At 40.1% G+C, this 15,928-nt stretch overlaps 2 protein-coding genes across 3 annotated transcripts in view; one reads left to right on the forward strand and one right to left on the reverse strand.

The window, feature by feature from the left end:
* The window catches only part of ACTR2 (actin related protein 2), a 516,258-nt gene that overhangs the window by 47,594 nt on the left and 452,736 nt on the right, over positions 1-15,928 (forward strand). The gene's annotated exons all lie outside the window — the stretch shown is intronic.
* Positions 1-15,928, reverse strand: part of PELI1 (pellino E3 ubiquitin protein ligase 1) — a 45,235-nt gene that overhangs the window by 27,038 nt on the left and 2,269 nt on the right. The window contains exon 2 of one of the 2 annotated variants that reach the window (XM_075088354.1): positions 4,371-4,532. The exons of the other annotated variant lie outside the window; for it this stretch is intronic. Coding sequence (XP_074944455.1) covers positions 4,371-4,425 — 55 coding nt within the window. The 5' untranslated portion in view covers positions 4,426-4,532. The remainder of the gene's footprint in view (positions 1-4,370; positions 4,533-15,928) is intronic. 2 annotated transcript variants of the gene reach the window in all.

Below are 15,928 nucleotides of genomic sequence, written 5' to 3' on the forward strand. Positions count from 1 at the left end.
ACTGTTGTACTTAAACTTTTTAAAACTCTGAAGTCATTCTGTACTTTTAGCATTTCACGGATGGAAGTCCATGAATTACGTGTCACCAAAATAAACCCTGAACTATACAAATAAATACAGCACTGTCACAAGCTCCCACTCCTCTAGCCTCTCTTTATATACTTACTCCTTGTCTGTAAACATGACTGCTAGGATGCAAGAATACTCTGAAATGCTATCAACACTTTGCACACTACAGGTCCAAGCCTATTTTCAGCCTGTTTTCAAAGCTACCAAGATGAGCATCTCCCTTACATGGAAAGGCTGAGAGACCTGTGTTTGTTTAGCCTGGAGAAGAATGAGGGGGGAATCTTATCAATACTTATAAATATCTGAAGAGCAGGTGTCAAGAGGATGGGGCCAGACTCTTTTCAGTGGTGCCCAGCGACAGTCAAGGGGCAATGGGCAATGGGCACAAGTTGGAACACAGGAAGTTCCACCTCAATATGAGGAAAAACTTCTTTGCTGTGAGGGTGCCAGAGCAGTAGAACAGGCTGCCCAGGAAGGTTGTGGAGTCTCCTTCCCTGGAGACATTCAAAACCTGCCTGGATGCGTTCCTGTGCCCCCTGCTCTAGGTGTGCCTGCTCAAGCAAGGGGGTTGGACAAGATGATCTCCAGAGGTCCCTTCCAACCTCTACCATTCTGTGATACTATAGAACATCAAACTAACATGAGGAGTGTATCAGCTCCAATAATTTTATTAGTTTCTGAGGTGAAGCATTTTTCTTTTAGTAACCACTTCCAAGCTGAAGCTTTTTTTCCTTATTAGAATGGAGGCAGAGAAAAAAACAAAACAAAAAACCAAGAAAAGCATGCAAATACAAAAAACCTATCTTTTAAAAATGTCTTCATTTAAAAACCAAACTGTGACCTAAGCTTTTTATTTTGAAAGTATAGTTTAATAACATGGTGGGAAAAAAGTTGTATCAGTAATATTAGATATATAGCTATACTATTTTCATATTTTTAAAAATCTAACGAAGTTATAGTACCCACCTCATACTAGAAATAAGATTTTTTAATTGCTTAAGAGGAGAATACAAACATAGCCAAAATACAGGAGTGCAACTGTTGACACAAAGCTTCAGTCCTGAAACCTGCCCAGCAAGAACTGTGAGTTACAGCTCAGTGCCTGTGGAGCAAACCACTGCTTCTGGGAATAGCTGCATATTGCTAGTTTTGCACCAGAGAACTATTTTTTACTGCTTCTGGTATTAAAATTAAGCATGCTTGTTTGCTGGATTGGGATTTGCGGAAGTCCAACTGTGGGAGCAACTATGTTTTACTTGTCCTAGCTCCTTGTTTTAAGAAAAGGACTGAGCCTAACATCACAGGGTGCGAGTGTAGCAATTACTGGGCTTCTTTTTATATCTAGACCTGTCTTTTCAGGTCATCCTCCCTCACTCAGCAAAATGAAAAGGTTAATCACAATAAATGTGATTTCCGTCCCAACATCCTCACATTACTTAGCAATTTTTTATTAACAGATTTAGATATCTGTGTTTCCCGAAGTTATGGCATGATGCTTATTCCTTAGCTTTTGATATAGAAGTCTACCTAAAACGTAAAAAAATTGGATAAGAAGAAAAAGAAGGCTGCAATCCCCACCCCCAAAACAATACCACTACAGTTGTATACACTGAAGCAGCAAGACTTGCCTTTACCTGCAAAAATAAAGGTCCAGAATACAAAAGTCAAGCAAAGATAGCAGAAAACCTAACACAAAGGGGCTTTGAAATATTACAGTTGAAACTCCCAGTGAAGTGTCAGCCAACTGAAATCAAAGATCATAAGAAAAGCTTTCTTCTTAATCGGAAGCAACATGGAATCTCTTTCTGACCAGACATGCACAGAGTAATCTGAAACAGCTCCAGCATACAGAAGACTGCATCCTTTGACAAAACTTCAGCCTTTTGGATAACTACCTGCAAATTCAACATGCTCCAAAGATGGTTTTTAATGCTGCACAAATGAAGAATCTCTAATAAAATTTAAAAACAAATAAAGACACTTGCAGCCTCCAAATTTCACCCAGGTTGGGGTACTGCAACAAGATGACCTTCCTTAAGTGTCTTTTTAAAGAGTGCCAAAACCATTAGTTAGGATAATCTAAATAAAGCCATTGTTAAAAAAATAAAACTACATCATACCATGACTGGAACAACTAAGGAACTGGCCAGGGAGGAAGGATTATTTCCTGGCACACTAATGAAGTAACAGACTGAGTTCCCTCTCTCTTTTTATTATATTAAGCCTTCACAATGCTTTGCAAAAATAAAACTTGAAGTTTGTAACTCATCTGTTTAACAAATGATCAACTGTATTGAGCAGCAGGACTTTGTTTCTACAACTACTGTGAAAAAAAAGAAAAAAGTCAAAGCATACTTAGCAAGGAAAAGAAACGAAAGTCCAAAACCTAGTTTTGTTCATCTACCAGGTCACCTCACCAAACCTGATACCTGAGCCCCATTATGCAGGTGCAAGTAAAGATTAAACTGCATTGAAGCCAACTGCATTAACCAGCATAAGCAAGATAGCTATCACCCTACCTAAGCAAGACTCTACTAGAGCAGATCTGGGCTGGACTTGTAATTTAATTCATCACTCTGATTTTGGATAAGCCCCAGACATTCAGAATAATTACAGTGCTGTCAGAGAAAAATACTGTAACTGACATTGAGCATTAAGTTCTGTACTGTTTGTCTGAAGAGGTGAAGCACTCAAATGCCAGGTACCTTCCAGCTTCTCAAGCCACCAGCTTCAACTGTGTTCCACAACTCTTAAGGAATGACACTCTTCCTAAGAGCTTGTTGCAAACATTTTGGCTTAAACAGAAGTACTTGGACATGGTAAGTCTTCTCTGACCCCCCATATTTCGTTAGCTAGAAACTTCTTCCTAACAGATGAGACTCTTGGGTTAATAAACAAAGCTCTTAACAGCTACACTACTATTAAAGCTCTAGACCACACTGTACTATCTGTTGAGCTTCATCTTGAAATGCACTGGTGGAGTTATGTAATTCAGAAATAAAATTCACTCATGATAGAAACTTGACAGAAAACTGAGAGGCACAGTGGAATATACAGCTGATCAGAAAGTAAAAGAAATACGCGGCATGAATTTAAGTCAGCAAACTCACATGAAATAATGAAGTTTTCTATACCGAAAATATTTCAGGCTGTTTACCACCAATACTGATGGCTCATAACCAGTTTTAGGACTTTGGCAGTTGAAACAAAAATAGCAGCCACTGAAGTACGGATACCTTTGATCATGAAAAACATTATTATAATTAGCATCTCATGCCTATTTGTGCCAATCCCCCAAGATGTAATAGACGATTGTAAACATTTTAAAAGTGATATGCCAGAAGTCTTCTCGCTATTAATCACACTCCTTGTACTTCAGGTTGTACTCTCAATTTCCCTAGCATTAACTTGGTATGAAACCTGGTCCAAGCAAGGAAAAGTTGATGTTCTCACAATGCCACATTATTATTTTGGTGCAAGCAATAGCAAGAGGAGGCAGCAGCTGTTGTTCTCAAACCAGAGGGCTCAGGAAAAAGAACAAGCCACAGATAACATTCACAGACAAAGCTACGGAGAGCAGTGCAAGAATTTTATGCCTACCACATCAGAAGGGTACATAGTCAAATGACAAAACTTAAGACACAGCTCCCTGAACCTCTTGGAAAACTCCTGCGATTAAATTTGTTTCTCTTGAGTTAGTGACAAAAGTCAGCTCATAGAAAAACCCTGGTCAGCAGATCTGGAGCAAAGAAGGGTGCAAGGCTGCACAACTCAAATCCAGGGAGGGAGGCTATGTGTGCACACAGGCCAGGGGGGATGAGAGGAAGAAGGCATCACTCTAAGCAGGCAGTGAAAATTATATCAACTCAGAACCTCTGGAAATGACATTCAGTAGAAATCCAACATTAGGGTATGAGAAACTACAATTTGGTACAGCTTGGGAGGCATCTCTCTATTATAATCCTCTGCAGTTTTATAAAATCTGGGGGTGATTGCTGTAGAGATGCTGTCCAATGAACTATTTAAGGCATTCTCTCTCCACTTTAAAAAAAGACAATATTTAGAGAACAAATACCATTACAGACAGTAAAAGCAAGACAATGATAGTTTGTATTGTTCTACACTTGTACTTCTAAAAATATTAATCAAAATCTTAAAGAGGTAAATAAAAGGTCTATTTTTAAGGGAATTCTATAAGTAGTTACTGAATTTTTTTCTCCAAATTTTTCATCTAGAGTAGAAGTTCAGATGCAAGTAGAAAAGTTTGTTGTCTTAGAGCAACTGTGTAGATGTAAACTCACCGTGTCCAAGCACCACGAGATTGTAACCGCACTTCCACTTGGATTTACGATACATAATCAAAAGCCACACTCGCAGAGGGAAAATGACCTGTTGATGGTGGCTGTCAACAATGGGTTCAGATCAGTTAGCTGCTAGTGCAGACAGGACAACATTTTTCAACACTGCGAGAGAAAGCGAGAGCGAGACCATATGGTTAAGCCCCATCCACATTAGCACCAAACAGCTAGCATCACCAATTGAGAACTGTCAGCTGGGAGAGGCAGAGGTGGGAAGTCTACGGTTGCTCACAGCCACCGTAAAGAATGGTTTTGTAGAGGTTTATCAATGTCAGTTCAGCATCTACTGGAATAAACGTGTTTTGAGTAAAGCATGAATAACATGTCTTTACACAGCATATACTGTGTTCAATCAGTAGTCCTAGCGCAGAGGAACTCAAATACTCGGTTGTTTGAAATTATTCAAGGAATTCAGTTACCAGTCAGTTGGTGTTGGCATGCTCAAGATTTACTGAAATTTAACAACATGTTCTGGGGTTATACTGGATAAGTCTAAGTTTTACATTTACAGAAGATTGACAGTTGCAGAAAAGCATCAGACAAGTATTGTCACCAGACACCCTGGCTGTATGCTACTCAAGACCATGCAAGATAAAGGGATGAAGAGTGGGCTTTAACTTCAAACTACTTTGAGTAGGGTGAGCTGGACCAGATGATCTCCAGAGTTTCCTTCCAAAACAAATTCTTCTATTAATTGACAAACCTGGCCACTAGTGCAGAGGCACGAGCTTTGCATGCAAAGACAGAAACACTGCATCTAGAACTATTATTTACCACCTATTCTCACAACCTGCAGGAATGCCTGCACTTAGTTGTTACCACTAACATAGCAGGGGCACATTCTGTGGGTAAACAATTTTAAGGCAGCATAAAATATCACTGCCTGCAAAAGCAGTGGTCCTCCCTGCTGCCCTGCATTTAGATGATATCCTGACCTGTTCCTCAATTACATCTGCTAGGTTCCATACATGCATCTGGACACAAGATAGGAACAGAGAGTTGGGACCACCTTTCATATAGTTGACTTCGTGTTCATTTCCAAAAAAGAGCAGAATGATGGGGTTTTAAATGCATGGACTAATTAATAGCGAGATGACAGGAAATAGGGTTTGTTCATAAGCAGCACTTAAAAAGCTGTGCTTAATCTTGAAGAACAGGGAAACATAACCACTCCTTAACTTTGGAGCTAATTTTTGTTTTCTTTATACTTGCTCTTCTATTCAACTAACTTTGTTCCTTTGGGTGACAAAAGCTACATTCAACAGCAAAGGACAGCTTAGTATAGCAATAATCTTATTAGCATGCATATTGAGTTAATACTAAGCTTATATGAAGGATGTTTGAAAATTAAGCTTGAAAACAAGTATAGGAACAGCAATAAACTAAAAAATTTCAAATTCTGTCTGAGTTACAAAAGCAGACTTGCAACAACCCTTTATTCTGTCTTCATCAGATTTAGTCACTTGCTGTACATTTCTCCATAGGACAATTTTTCTATTACAGATTTTGCTGTGCTTTGGGGGTCTAAGACTTGGGACAACTTGAGACACAAAGGAAGACAAGCACCATTAGCCAACTCAGTTATGCAGCACCATTTCCTCTTATGAGGTACGACACGAAGATAAAAATTACCAAAACACTTTTGGGAGGCAAAAACGAGGCAGTTTGCCTGCTAACATTAACGCAAGTTACTTCCATAACCAGTTGCTACAACAAAACTTGGGGCATACTAACATTAACAGATCTTAGGGTCCAGGTGGAAGAATCATTGGTAGAAGAGTTTTTGCAAATTGTTTATGTGGTTGCATGCTGGGAAAGCATCTTCTAGCACTGCTTGGCAAAGGTAAACTGCAGAAATCGAACAGGCCCCGACAGAGACTCAGGCACATGTGTGCTAAGTTGCAGTGAGAAGACAGGAAGAGGACATAAAATGAAGTCTCTGAAGACTGTGGGATAGTATCTGATGATTGTCAGAGCTCAAGTGATGCTTCTGAAGACTAATTACTGTCCTTAAGACAGAGTAAGTCTGAACTACAAACTACGGCTGAGGACTGGACAACTGAAGTTAGACTTAAAACCATGCTCAATCCTTTGGCGTAAGAGTTAGGCATAATGAAAACCACTGAGTGCCATGATTAAGCCTACAATGAGGATTAAGCCTACAATGAGGACTAACCAGGAATTCCCACGTATTTCAATTACAGCAATGACTACTAATAGTAAGAGGAGAACTCCTTGGGATTTTAAGTCTCTGTATCAAGAGACCCCTCTGTCCCCCACTTAGATGCATGTCTTTGAAGAGCTGAGCAACTTCACTCTAGCAACACCAGCAGAAGGTAAAGTTGCAAAGCAGAAACCAAAATGGACTGTCATTTAATAAAAGGAGGCTCAATAGGAGTAAAAGAGGCAGCGGTTGGGGGGGGAAACCAGGCTCCACCAAGTGCCATGCTCTTCCACACCGGCACAATGGAAGCGAAACCTGCTCCACTCTGAGGGCTATGAGCCACCTGGCCAGAAGCCATGCTTATGGACAGATACTTGGCCCTGGGGGTTGAAAATAAAATATGAACAGCCAAAATATGAGGGCAGCAGACACAGCTGTCAGGCAGGGGTCTGCAGACCTGACGACTGTAACATTATGAATGGTCCAGCCCATGTTGGTTGGCTTTTTGCACTATACCAAGTCTTTTACTCAGTTATTTCCTCCTTCTATTTGTCTACCTACCGTAACTCCTACTTGTACTGTTTCTCTCCCCTACCTCTTCCCATTTTTTGTCTCTGAAGAGTCCAAGGTCTTACAGGCAGACTTCTATTCATACAGTACACTAGCACTGCAAAACGGAAGTTAACAATTTTTGGTGTTTAGCTGATTGCAACAGTCTTTTCCCATGTCAGGTTTTTATAAAACTCAAGTTTCTTGAAAGAGTTGATGGACTGTGTTTATAGCACTATCCTTAGTTACAGCATACCAGTCAGTATTAAAGACAGGAGTTCACAAATAATAGTGTTCTGATTTAGCTTCTATAGATGGAGAGTTTGGCCACTGCAGAGACATCTGATCTACAGCTCTCACTCACATAAACAGTCCCTAGCCACACAAATAAATACTATAAAGATCCTTCCCCAAATTCCTGCAGTGAAAAGAAATTAAAACTATAGCAGATTGGATGGAACAGCTCTAAGAAAAAATCAGTAATGGTAGCTGTAAAATCTAAAGTTAAAGTAAGTTTCGTTTTGATGCGTTCAGTACACACAGTACATTAAGTTTGGCATAAGCCCAATAGAACATGAAGTACTTGTGGACAATGTCTGCCAAGAGCTAGAAATGTAGCACTTACTCTTTAAAGAACAAACAGAGAGCTTTAGACCATTTCTACTTTATGCATCTGAAACAAATTAAATCAAGGTGATCTTTCTGAGGGAATATTTGTATTAAATCTAATAGGCATGCTTTCTGCAGTACTGAATTGAGCATATGCTGACTGGCAGAGAATCAGTATTTGTCATTTTATAATCCTTCCACTTGTGACAAAGGTTACAAACAGATGTTATACCTTCCCATATTCCAAATCACTGTGCTTTCCTCCTTAGCTGGTGTCTCAGACAAGTTCTGTACCTGGTCCGTGGTCACACTGACACATGCTTCTGAACATCTGACACAGTGGAAGCAGAAGAAATGGGAAGCGTGAACTGAGAAAACTCACGCTGCATTATTTTTTCATCTACGTTCATATTTGTTGGTGCTTCATTAGTTTACATGCCTCAGAGCAGAGGAAGATTTGATTAGTAACTAAATACTAATTCACATTTCTGTAGCAGCCTCCAAACATTAGTGAATTAAGCATCAACACACCTATGAGTTCCTTACCTTTATTAAAATAAGGACAAAAAAAAGAAGGGAGACAAGTCAATACCCATGGAGGACTTTGGAGACATCATCCGTCATTCCAGCAGACAGGTTCCTCTCCCCCGCCACTTCCCATGTGCTGACCTCTTAGTTGGACAGGAGAGTGAAATGCAATTCCAGCTTTGTTAGATTTTCTGTTATACATGGGAGGACTTATACATCCTTCCCCACATCTCCCAGGGATTCAGGAGGGAACATACCCCTCTTGTCTTTAAGGCCAGTATGAGGTGCTGGCACAGAAGGATTGTGGCCCCAGTCCTGCCTTGGGAAACTGGAGAGCAAGAGAAAACAGATGATGCTATACTTGATATCTGCACAGAGCAAGGTAAGGAGGAAAGAAACTTCTCATGCCATCTCACTCTACATGTAAGCCACTATTTGGATCTTTAAAACTTATTGCTTGATGACTGAAGTTTTGAAATATATAACAAAAGGGCTAGATGAATCTGATTGTCACTCCTCATTAATAGCTATAAAGTAATAGGAATGGGCCTACAATACTTCCTATTTTGGACTCTAAGAGACTAAAAGACATCAGACACTTTCTACACATGCTTATTGACATGATAAATAAGCTCTTCACTTCTCTCTGTGACTGGTCCCTCTTGGGTTTAAGGTAAAGGTTAACCCTTCCTTCATCTTTTGGATCAGACTCTTATCTCTGCTTCTGTTTAGTGACTGACAACTTAAACAAGCTCCTCCTCAAAGTTACAGTAAGTGGAAGATTGCAGAAAAAAATACTTGTAGCACTTTGCCTCTAGAGGTAGGAGTTTCCCTTGCTGACTACACATACACTACCAGAACAGAGGAATGAATAGTTCATTAAATAAGAGAAAAAAGTAGATAGTGTGTATATATTGGCACAGAAATTCAAAAGCAGTCGCTATATCTAAGTCACAAGCCCCAGCATTTTACTACAGCATCCTGGCATTTCTCAGCCAGCAGTGAGAGGTACAAGGACCTATTCTATGTTCATATCTGCTGCTCAGAAAGCCTCAGACAAAGCTAATACACTGGCCACAGTACTGACTGTAAAAATACACAAGGGCAAGAAAAAAATGGATAAAAATAAAAGCTACTCCTGCATTTATCTGTTTGCACAATCAAGTTGAGTTCCTCAACTTCAGCAGGTGGCTGCCTCAACAGAACAATGCATCACCTCTTTTAAAAAGGAAAAGAAGAAAACCACCCAGCTGCTCCCCTCACCACAGCACACTCCAGCCCTCTGCAATGACCTTGTGTAGTTTACAGAGACCTTAACCAACAGCCAACAGCTCATGCTGCACCAAAATGGAAAGCTCTACCGGAACGATATTTCACATGCACCACATACAGCACCAAATGAATGCTAAAATAATTTATGTGGGCTATCAGCAGCATAATAATTACCTTATTACAAAAATTCAAATGAGCAAAGGTCCAGTATGATGGATCCATCTACCACAGGAAGCAAGAGGAGATGACTTGGCTGTGAAAGTGATCTAAGCACAAAGTGGTGATCATCTGTCTTCAGGCTAATAGACATTACCATATAGCTTGTCTTAAACTTGGTCTGCTAATCCCTGTGTATGAAGTGCACAGTTATATATTTATATGTATATATGATATGTAAGCATATGTAATGGTTTAACTCCAAGAAGTGCAGGGACAGCAGATTCATAGATTGGATGAGAAAAGCAGTCTGATCTAAAGTGTCCAGCACTATCATCACAAATTTGCCTAAACATAATCTGAGAAAAAGGACAAATGAAACATCTACAAACCTACTTTTGGGCCTTCTGGTTCTCTGCACTACCAGTCTGAGAAACTGAGAAAAATGTTTAAATCTTTTCCCTGCTAAGAAGCAGTTTTTACTATATGCCCCTAGCTATGCCCCCATAGGTTTCAAGCAATTTGAGCTGCATCTCTCCCAGCTCTTTGCTGAAGGGACATTAAACAAATATTCACCTAACACACACAAATAGCCAGTGCTGAAGTTAGGTGTTACCACGATGACTTGTTTTACAATTTGACAGGTATGTTCTCCCCTCTAACTATTCAATGTCTTAACGTCACTACTGATGTTAAAAATATTTTTAACATTACAATGCCAATCAAACAGAATCTATATTCAATGCCAGAACAAGCAGGAAACTTGTTCTAGGTAAAAAAAAGAGATGGTCTTTACATGTGGCTTTAATTCATTCTTTTAAAGCAGAAAGAGAGCACAAAACAATAAGTCACTTGACCATACCAAACTGTTAACAAGTGTACAGCAAGCAACATTCCTCCTTCTCTCCAGCCCAAGTTTACCAGCCTCACGTGTGTTAGCCATTCAAGCCTAGGTTGTGTCTAGGCTTGTGTCCTAGGGCTAAGATTGGGCCACCCGCCACTCAAGCACAGAAGACAGATTATACTAGAGCATATCTAGTTTAAGGAAGCCATGCACAGACAGCCACTGCAGTCATACTACATGCGGGCATCATACAGCTTTTTGTGAAGTTCTGAAAGCAGCATTCCTAAATCACCATCAAGGTTTGATTACGAAGACAGAAATAGCAGTATGGACTGAACAGTCCATAACTCTGGTTTCCCACACACAAAGAAGTGTCAGCAACTCTGGTTTCCTATACATGAGGAACTCTCCCAGTTTCTCTGAGAAGAATTTTTTTTTTTATGCCATTAGTAGCATGTTACATTTTCTTTCCTAAATTCAAAACAGAGCTCTTGCCCAGCTGAAAGGAGCCAGATCCAAGAGGAAACAGATACCCTGACACATTAGCTAAGGGTTGAGGCCCCTGTACTCTCTCATGGTAGAACAGAAGCTCAAAGTCATCTTCTGCTAGCCTTGAAATACAGCAGTGATCTAAATACAGCAGCGATCTAAATACAGCAGCGATCTAAATACAGCAGCGATCTAAATACAGCAGCGATCTAAACACAGCAACTCAAAATGCCTACCTGCATTTATTTTCTTCCATGTTGAACATTCCTCAGAGTATTTAAAGTGGCTCAGGGAAAAAGAAAACCAAAGCCAAACAAAGGAAAAATATATTAGTGGGAAATGGCGGAACTGACATATTTTTAGGATTAGCAGCTTATCCCAAGAGGTGCATTAAAGAAGGAAAATGAGCAACAAGTTCTTTAAAAGGAAGCAAATTACTTTATAGTAAGCCTCCATGTGAGATGCATTTTGGATTTTTTCCCCGACCTCATACCAAATAAATAGTTCAGCCACGTGATATGACAAAAGAACCGAACCATTACTTATTTTCCCAGTTGAATCTTGTGTTAAATCATGATTAAGGCAATATTTATTCTTACAAAAATATTGTACTGAAGTACAACTCCTTCAGATAAGTGGAAAGGATATCAAGGTAGCATCAGACAAAAATCTCAGTATACATATTAACACTTAAGAGAAGAGAAGCCTTGAGATTTCTTAGTAGAAATTCTTCAGGGACCACTTATTTAACACAAATTTGTGTTAGGGCAAAGAAAATACAGATTAAGTACTCAAGTTTGTACAATTTTAAAACCAAGACTTTACTATTTAATACTGCTCGACCATTAAAAGCAGAAAGAACTGAGGGCAGGGAAAGCAGACACTTTGGACAGATCTGTAACTGTCAGAGAGGCATGATCTTAACACAAGGAACCACAAACACACAAAACCCTAAGCCTAATTTTGCTACTAGTTTGATGCTGTCTTACAGCATCCCAATGGACTTCATGGTTAAAGGGGCCATACATTCAGGCTACATAGGCACACTAGTTTCCGCATCTAAAGCCCATGGTTCCACCTAGGTGCTTCGTGTGCTGCCCAGCTGTTGATGGTCACTTTTTAGACAAAGATGACCAGCCGGACAGAAAAGTTTTATGCTAGATCTAACACAGAGATGCCAGTTTGGCTGCCCTGACCCAAAAAACATTTGTGTTTTGTTGTTGACCCAAGTTAAGGTAACCCTAGAGGACAAGCTGGCAGAAGGGAGGGAGAAACTAACTCAACAGCTGCCACTTTCCAGTTGCTCACTACACTACTCTGTTCAGATTAACAGTCAAGAGCACTGAAAAGGCGAGCAAGGCCAGGGCACAACGCTTGAATCTGACCACTAAGTTTGCTCTCACTAGGTCTCCAGAAACTTCTGCAGGCCTTAAGCTCCACTGATACCCACAGCAAGTCTTAACAGTTGTCTTAACAGAAAACAAATCAGTCCCTTCAAATTTAATCTCTAACCCCCACCTTGCCTATGCAGTAAGAAAAATAGGTATCCAGGCTCAGGAAAGAATATTTTAAAGTGTTTGTAATGAAGCCCAAAGGGGTTTATAGTTGCAGAAACATTGCATACTTGAAATACAAGCAGCTAACTACATCCAGGCACATGAATTGATTGGCAATGGAAGCAAAAATCCATTGATGAAGGTCTACTTAAAGACAACTTTGGCTAGGCAGAGCGTTATATTTTGTTTATTGTTTTTCTGGTTTTGGGGGTTTTGGTTGGGTTTTTTCTTTCCATCTTCTCCTCACATCCTAGCTCCAATAAACTATCCCCCAAAGAATCTTATTCGACCAACTTGCTCCAATCCCATATCTTGCCAACGTCTACAAAATACTTTATATATCCCGTTTGCTCAAAAACTCAATCAATCCACAGAACAGCATGCTCTAGTGGCTATTCATACTATCAACTATCCAAATAATAAAAACCAATATTCTGTAGATCACTTCTGGTTGAAGTCTATTTAACTTCAGCTTTTCATACCTTCCTTGCTGTGCATTTGTGCTGTGCGATAGACTTGGCTACAACACAGAGCCTCAGCCACTATAGCAAATGTTACAGACTGACAAATGGAAATGCAGCGTTTAGTGACAAAAGCTTTTCTGCCAAAACTGCCATGCTTACCTCCCAGAATCCCGAATATGTAAACTAACAGGCTGACAAAAGCACTCCATCAGCAAAAGGCTGCCTACATTTGGGACTTTGATTAACGTTTGTCTAGATGGTGCAATTGCTCCCACTAACACATACACATTCACCCTACCTAGTAAAGCCAGACCAGCACCTCTCCGGCCCAAATATCTCTGTACTATTAAAAAACTTCTCACAAAAGGATTGCCCTTCCCCCTTCTGAAAACACATTTATGCAATTAATCTGCTGCAAACAGGGTTGGCACAGAAAAACATCTGGTTGACATAGCCGTGTAGCCAACATCAAGGGAGATCAAGAGCAGTTTGAGTCAGCATGACACATATCCAAAGTCTTTTACAACATAACTCTACTGGTGAACACGGAAAGTATTGCAATGTGAGTGTGAATCGAATGAATCCTCTTCCCAGCAGGGATATAATTATGGAGCCAGGGTAAGAGGTTTTGACAGCTCCTACTCTGATAACTGCCATATACCTTCAATTAGGACAGTACAGTTATAGGACATTCCAAATCCTGAAACCACAGCCAGAAATGCACTGCAAGGTTCAGTGCATGAGCACATGAGATGAGCCTAAAATTCAGCATTTATATAAGTATATACCACGGGTGGCAGTCAAGTCACTACAATTGAATTCAGCAGCATGGATTAAGAAACAAGGTCAGCAGATTAACTTTTATTACTTATTCATGAACTGAACTGTATTCTTGCACGGCAAAGACCGGAGGATAGATACCATCAATCTTTAACCAAACACTTCCATCCAGGTGCTGCATTCAGCCTGACTCAAACAAGCTGCTGACTAGTTCACACTTGAACCCATGTCGCAGAACACCACCTTCACAGCATTTACACCTAGTAGGCCAGCCAGGAGACATTGCTGGAGCAATGCTGGTATTGATGACCTACCTTCAGCACAGGGTGCCAGCAGATTTTTCTTGCTGAGCCTGTAGTTTCCAGTCAACTATTTTACATCCATTCACGACTACAGGGTTATTCCAGAAAGGTCCTTTTAAGCAGGCAGCAAGATTTGGTGCTCCCAATGACATTACAAGGGTCAGCAAAAGAAGTCTATGGCACAGGACTCACCTAGGTAGCCAATAAGCTGTGCAAAGCATCAAAGCACCTCTTCCTACTTGAAGCAAGATCTCTTTTTTAAATCAATGTAAATACAAAACACTTGGTAAACATATTCATAGTGCAAGGCTGTAATTTTTCTGCAAATCCAGTTATTGGCAATAGTTTTTACTGCTTTTAGGACAAAGCAGCAACAGGGTAGAGCTTGCCTTTTTTTTTACTTTAAGGATGGTTTCTAGCATCTCAAAGAACTTTTTTTTTTTTACCTGGAAGGCAGGTTTTTTAATACATCAATTCAAACATTTTAAACAACAATCACTTGTGACTATTAATTGCCACAGCAAAACATTAAAGGCCACAAGGAGCACACAACAATGCTACTGTATTGCTCCAGCCCACGTCCAGCCTCCCGTTGGTGAACCTACAGCAGCACAGGGAAAAGGAAACGGAAATCCATCCCATGAGCAACCCACGGCCTCCTGGGAAACACAGAGCCATTTCAGCTTTGCCCAGCTGACACGATTGTCACTTCATGGGATCAGAACTAAATCACTGTTTTGCCTTCTTCCCCATGAATCTTTCCATCCAGATATACTAACTGGGCCTGTTCGGGGATGCTACATTAATTTCAGAAGAACCAGGGGATCACAGTAGGAATATGAGATTTACTGGTCCATCCTGTTAACCAGTAGATTGAAAGGAAACAGAAGCTACATCAGATGGAAACATGCTTACTTTTTTCCACTGAAACTCTCTCCGCAGTATTTAGCGGTGCTCGACCTACTTCCTACATCATCTCTGCTGTCACTTCCTTCAACAGTTTGTCAGCATGCCCATGAATATGGGGATTAAGGAGAGAACGTCTGGGAAGCAAAAGAGCTGGACTTCTTCCTCTTGATGTCACCTACAGTCAAAGCTTTTACTTACTAATTAGCAAGGTGTGCAGTGACCAGCTAGCAACAAGTACTTCCAATTACTGGCATCCTGCAGGAATTCCTAATCAACTGTGTCTTTTCACTTACAAGCATGCACTTAAAGGTGACTTTGATTTCTCATGAAACACCCCCATTCTACCTTATTTAGCCCAGGGTATGGATTACCATCTACAAATGACTCTGGGTTTTCTGCTTTCCTGTATTCCAGAGTTCCTGTCTGAGATGACATTTTATATCAAAATATACTTGTAATTAGTTCCTTCCAAATGAATAAGAGTTTTAAATGCCACTGGCTCCAAGCAGGTGATGCTTTATTTTGCAGGTACAAAGACACAATCTCTAGCTATAAATCCTCAAGTGAAAGGATCCTGTTTTCCATGCCTAGTTTCTTAATAGAAACCAGTATTGACACCAAAATACAAAACAATTGTAGCAGACACACTTTAGACTAAGATTAAAGTTCTGCTTTAACTGACATGCTAGTAGTTACTCAAAATTTTAATTTCCAAGACAAACACTAGCGCGGTGTCCTGCTGCTCTGAGGAATACATTTCAGTGTTCAGTAAGAACAGAAACAGGCAGACTTCACAAGACTATACTCAGCACAACACAAGTGCTCCTGCAAGTTTAATCCATCTGAAATAGGAGATGTTTAAGCTTAAGGTACCCAGTA

The sequence above is a fragment of the Phalacrocorax aristotelis genome, chromosome 3 (genome assembly GCF_949628215.1).
Source record: "Phalacrocorax aristotelis chromosome 3, bGulAri2.1, whole genome shotgun sequence".
Lineage (NCBI taxonomy): Eukaryota > Metazoa > Chordata > Aves > Suliformes > Phalacrocoracidae > Phalacrocorax > Phalacrocorax aristotelis.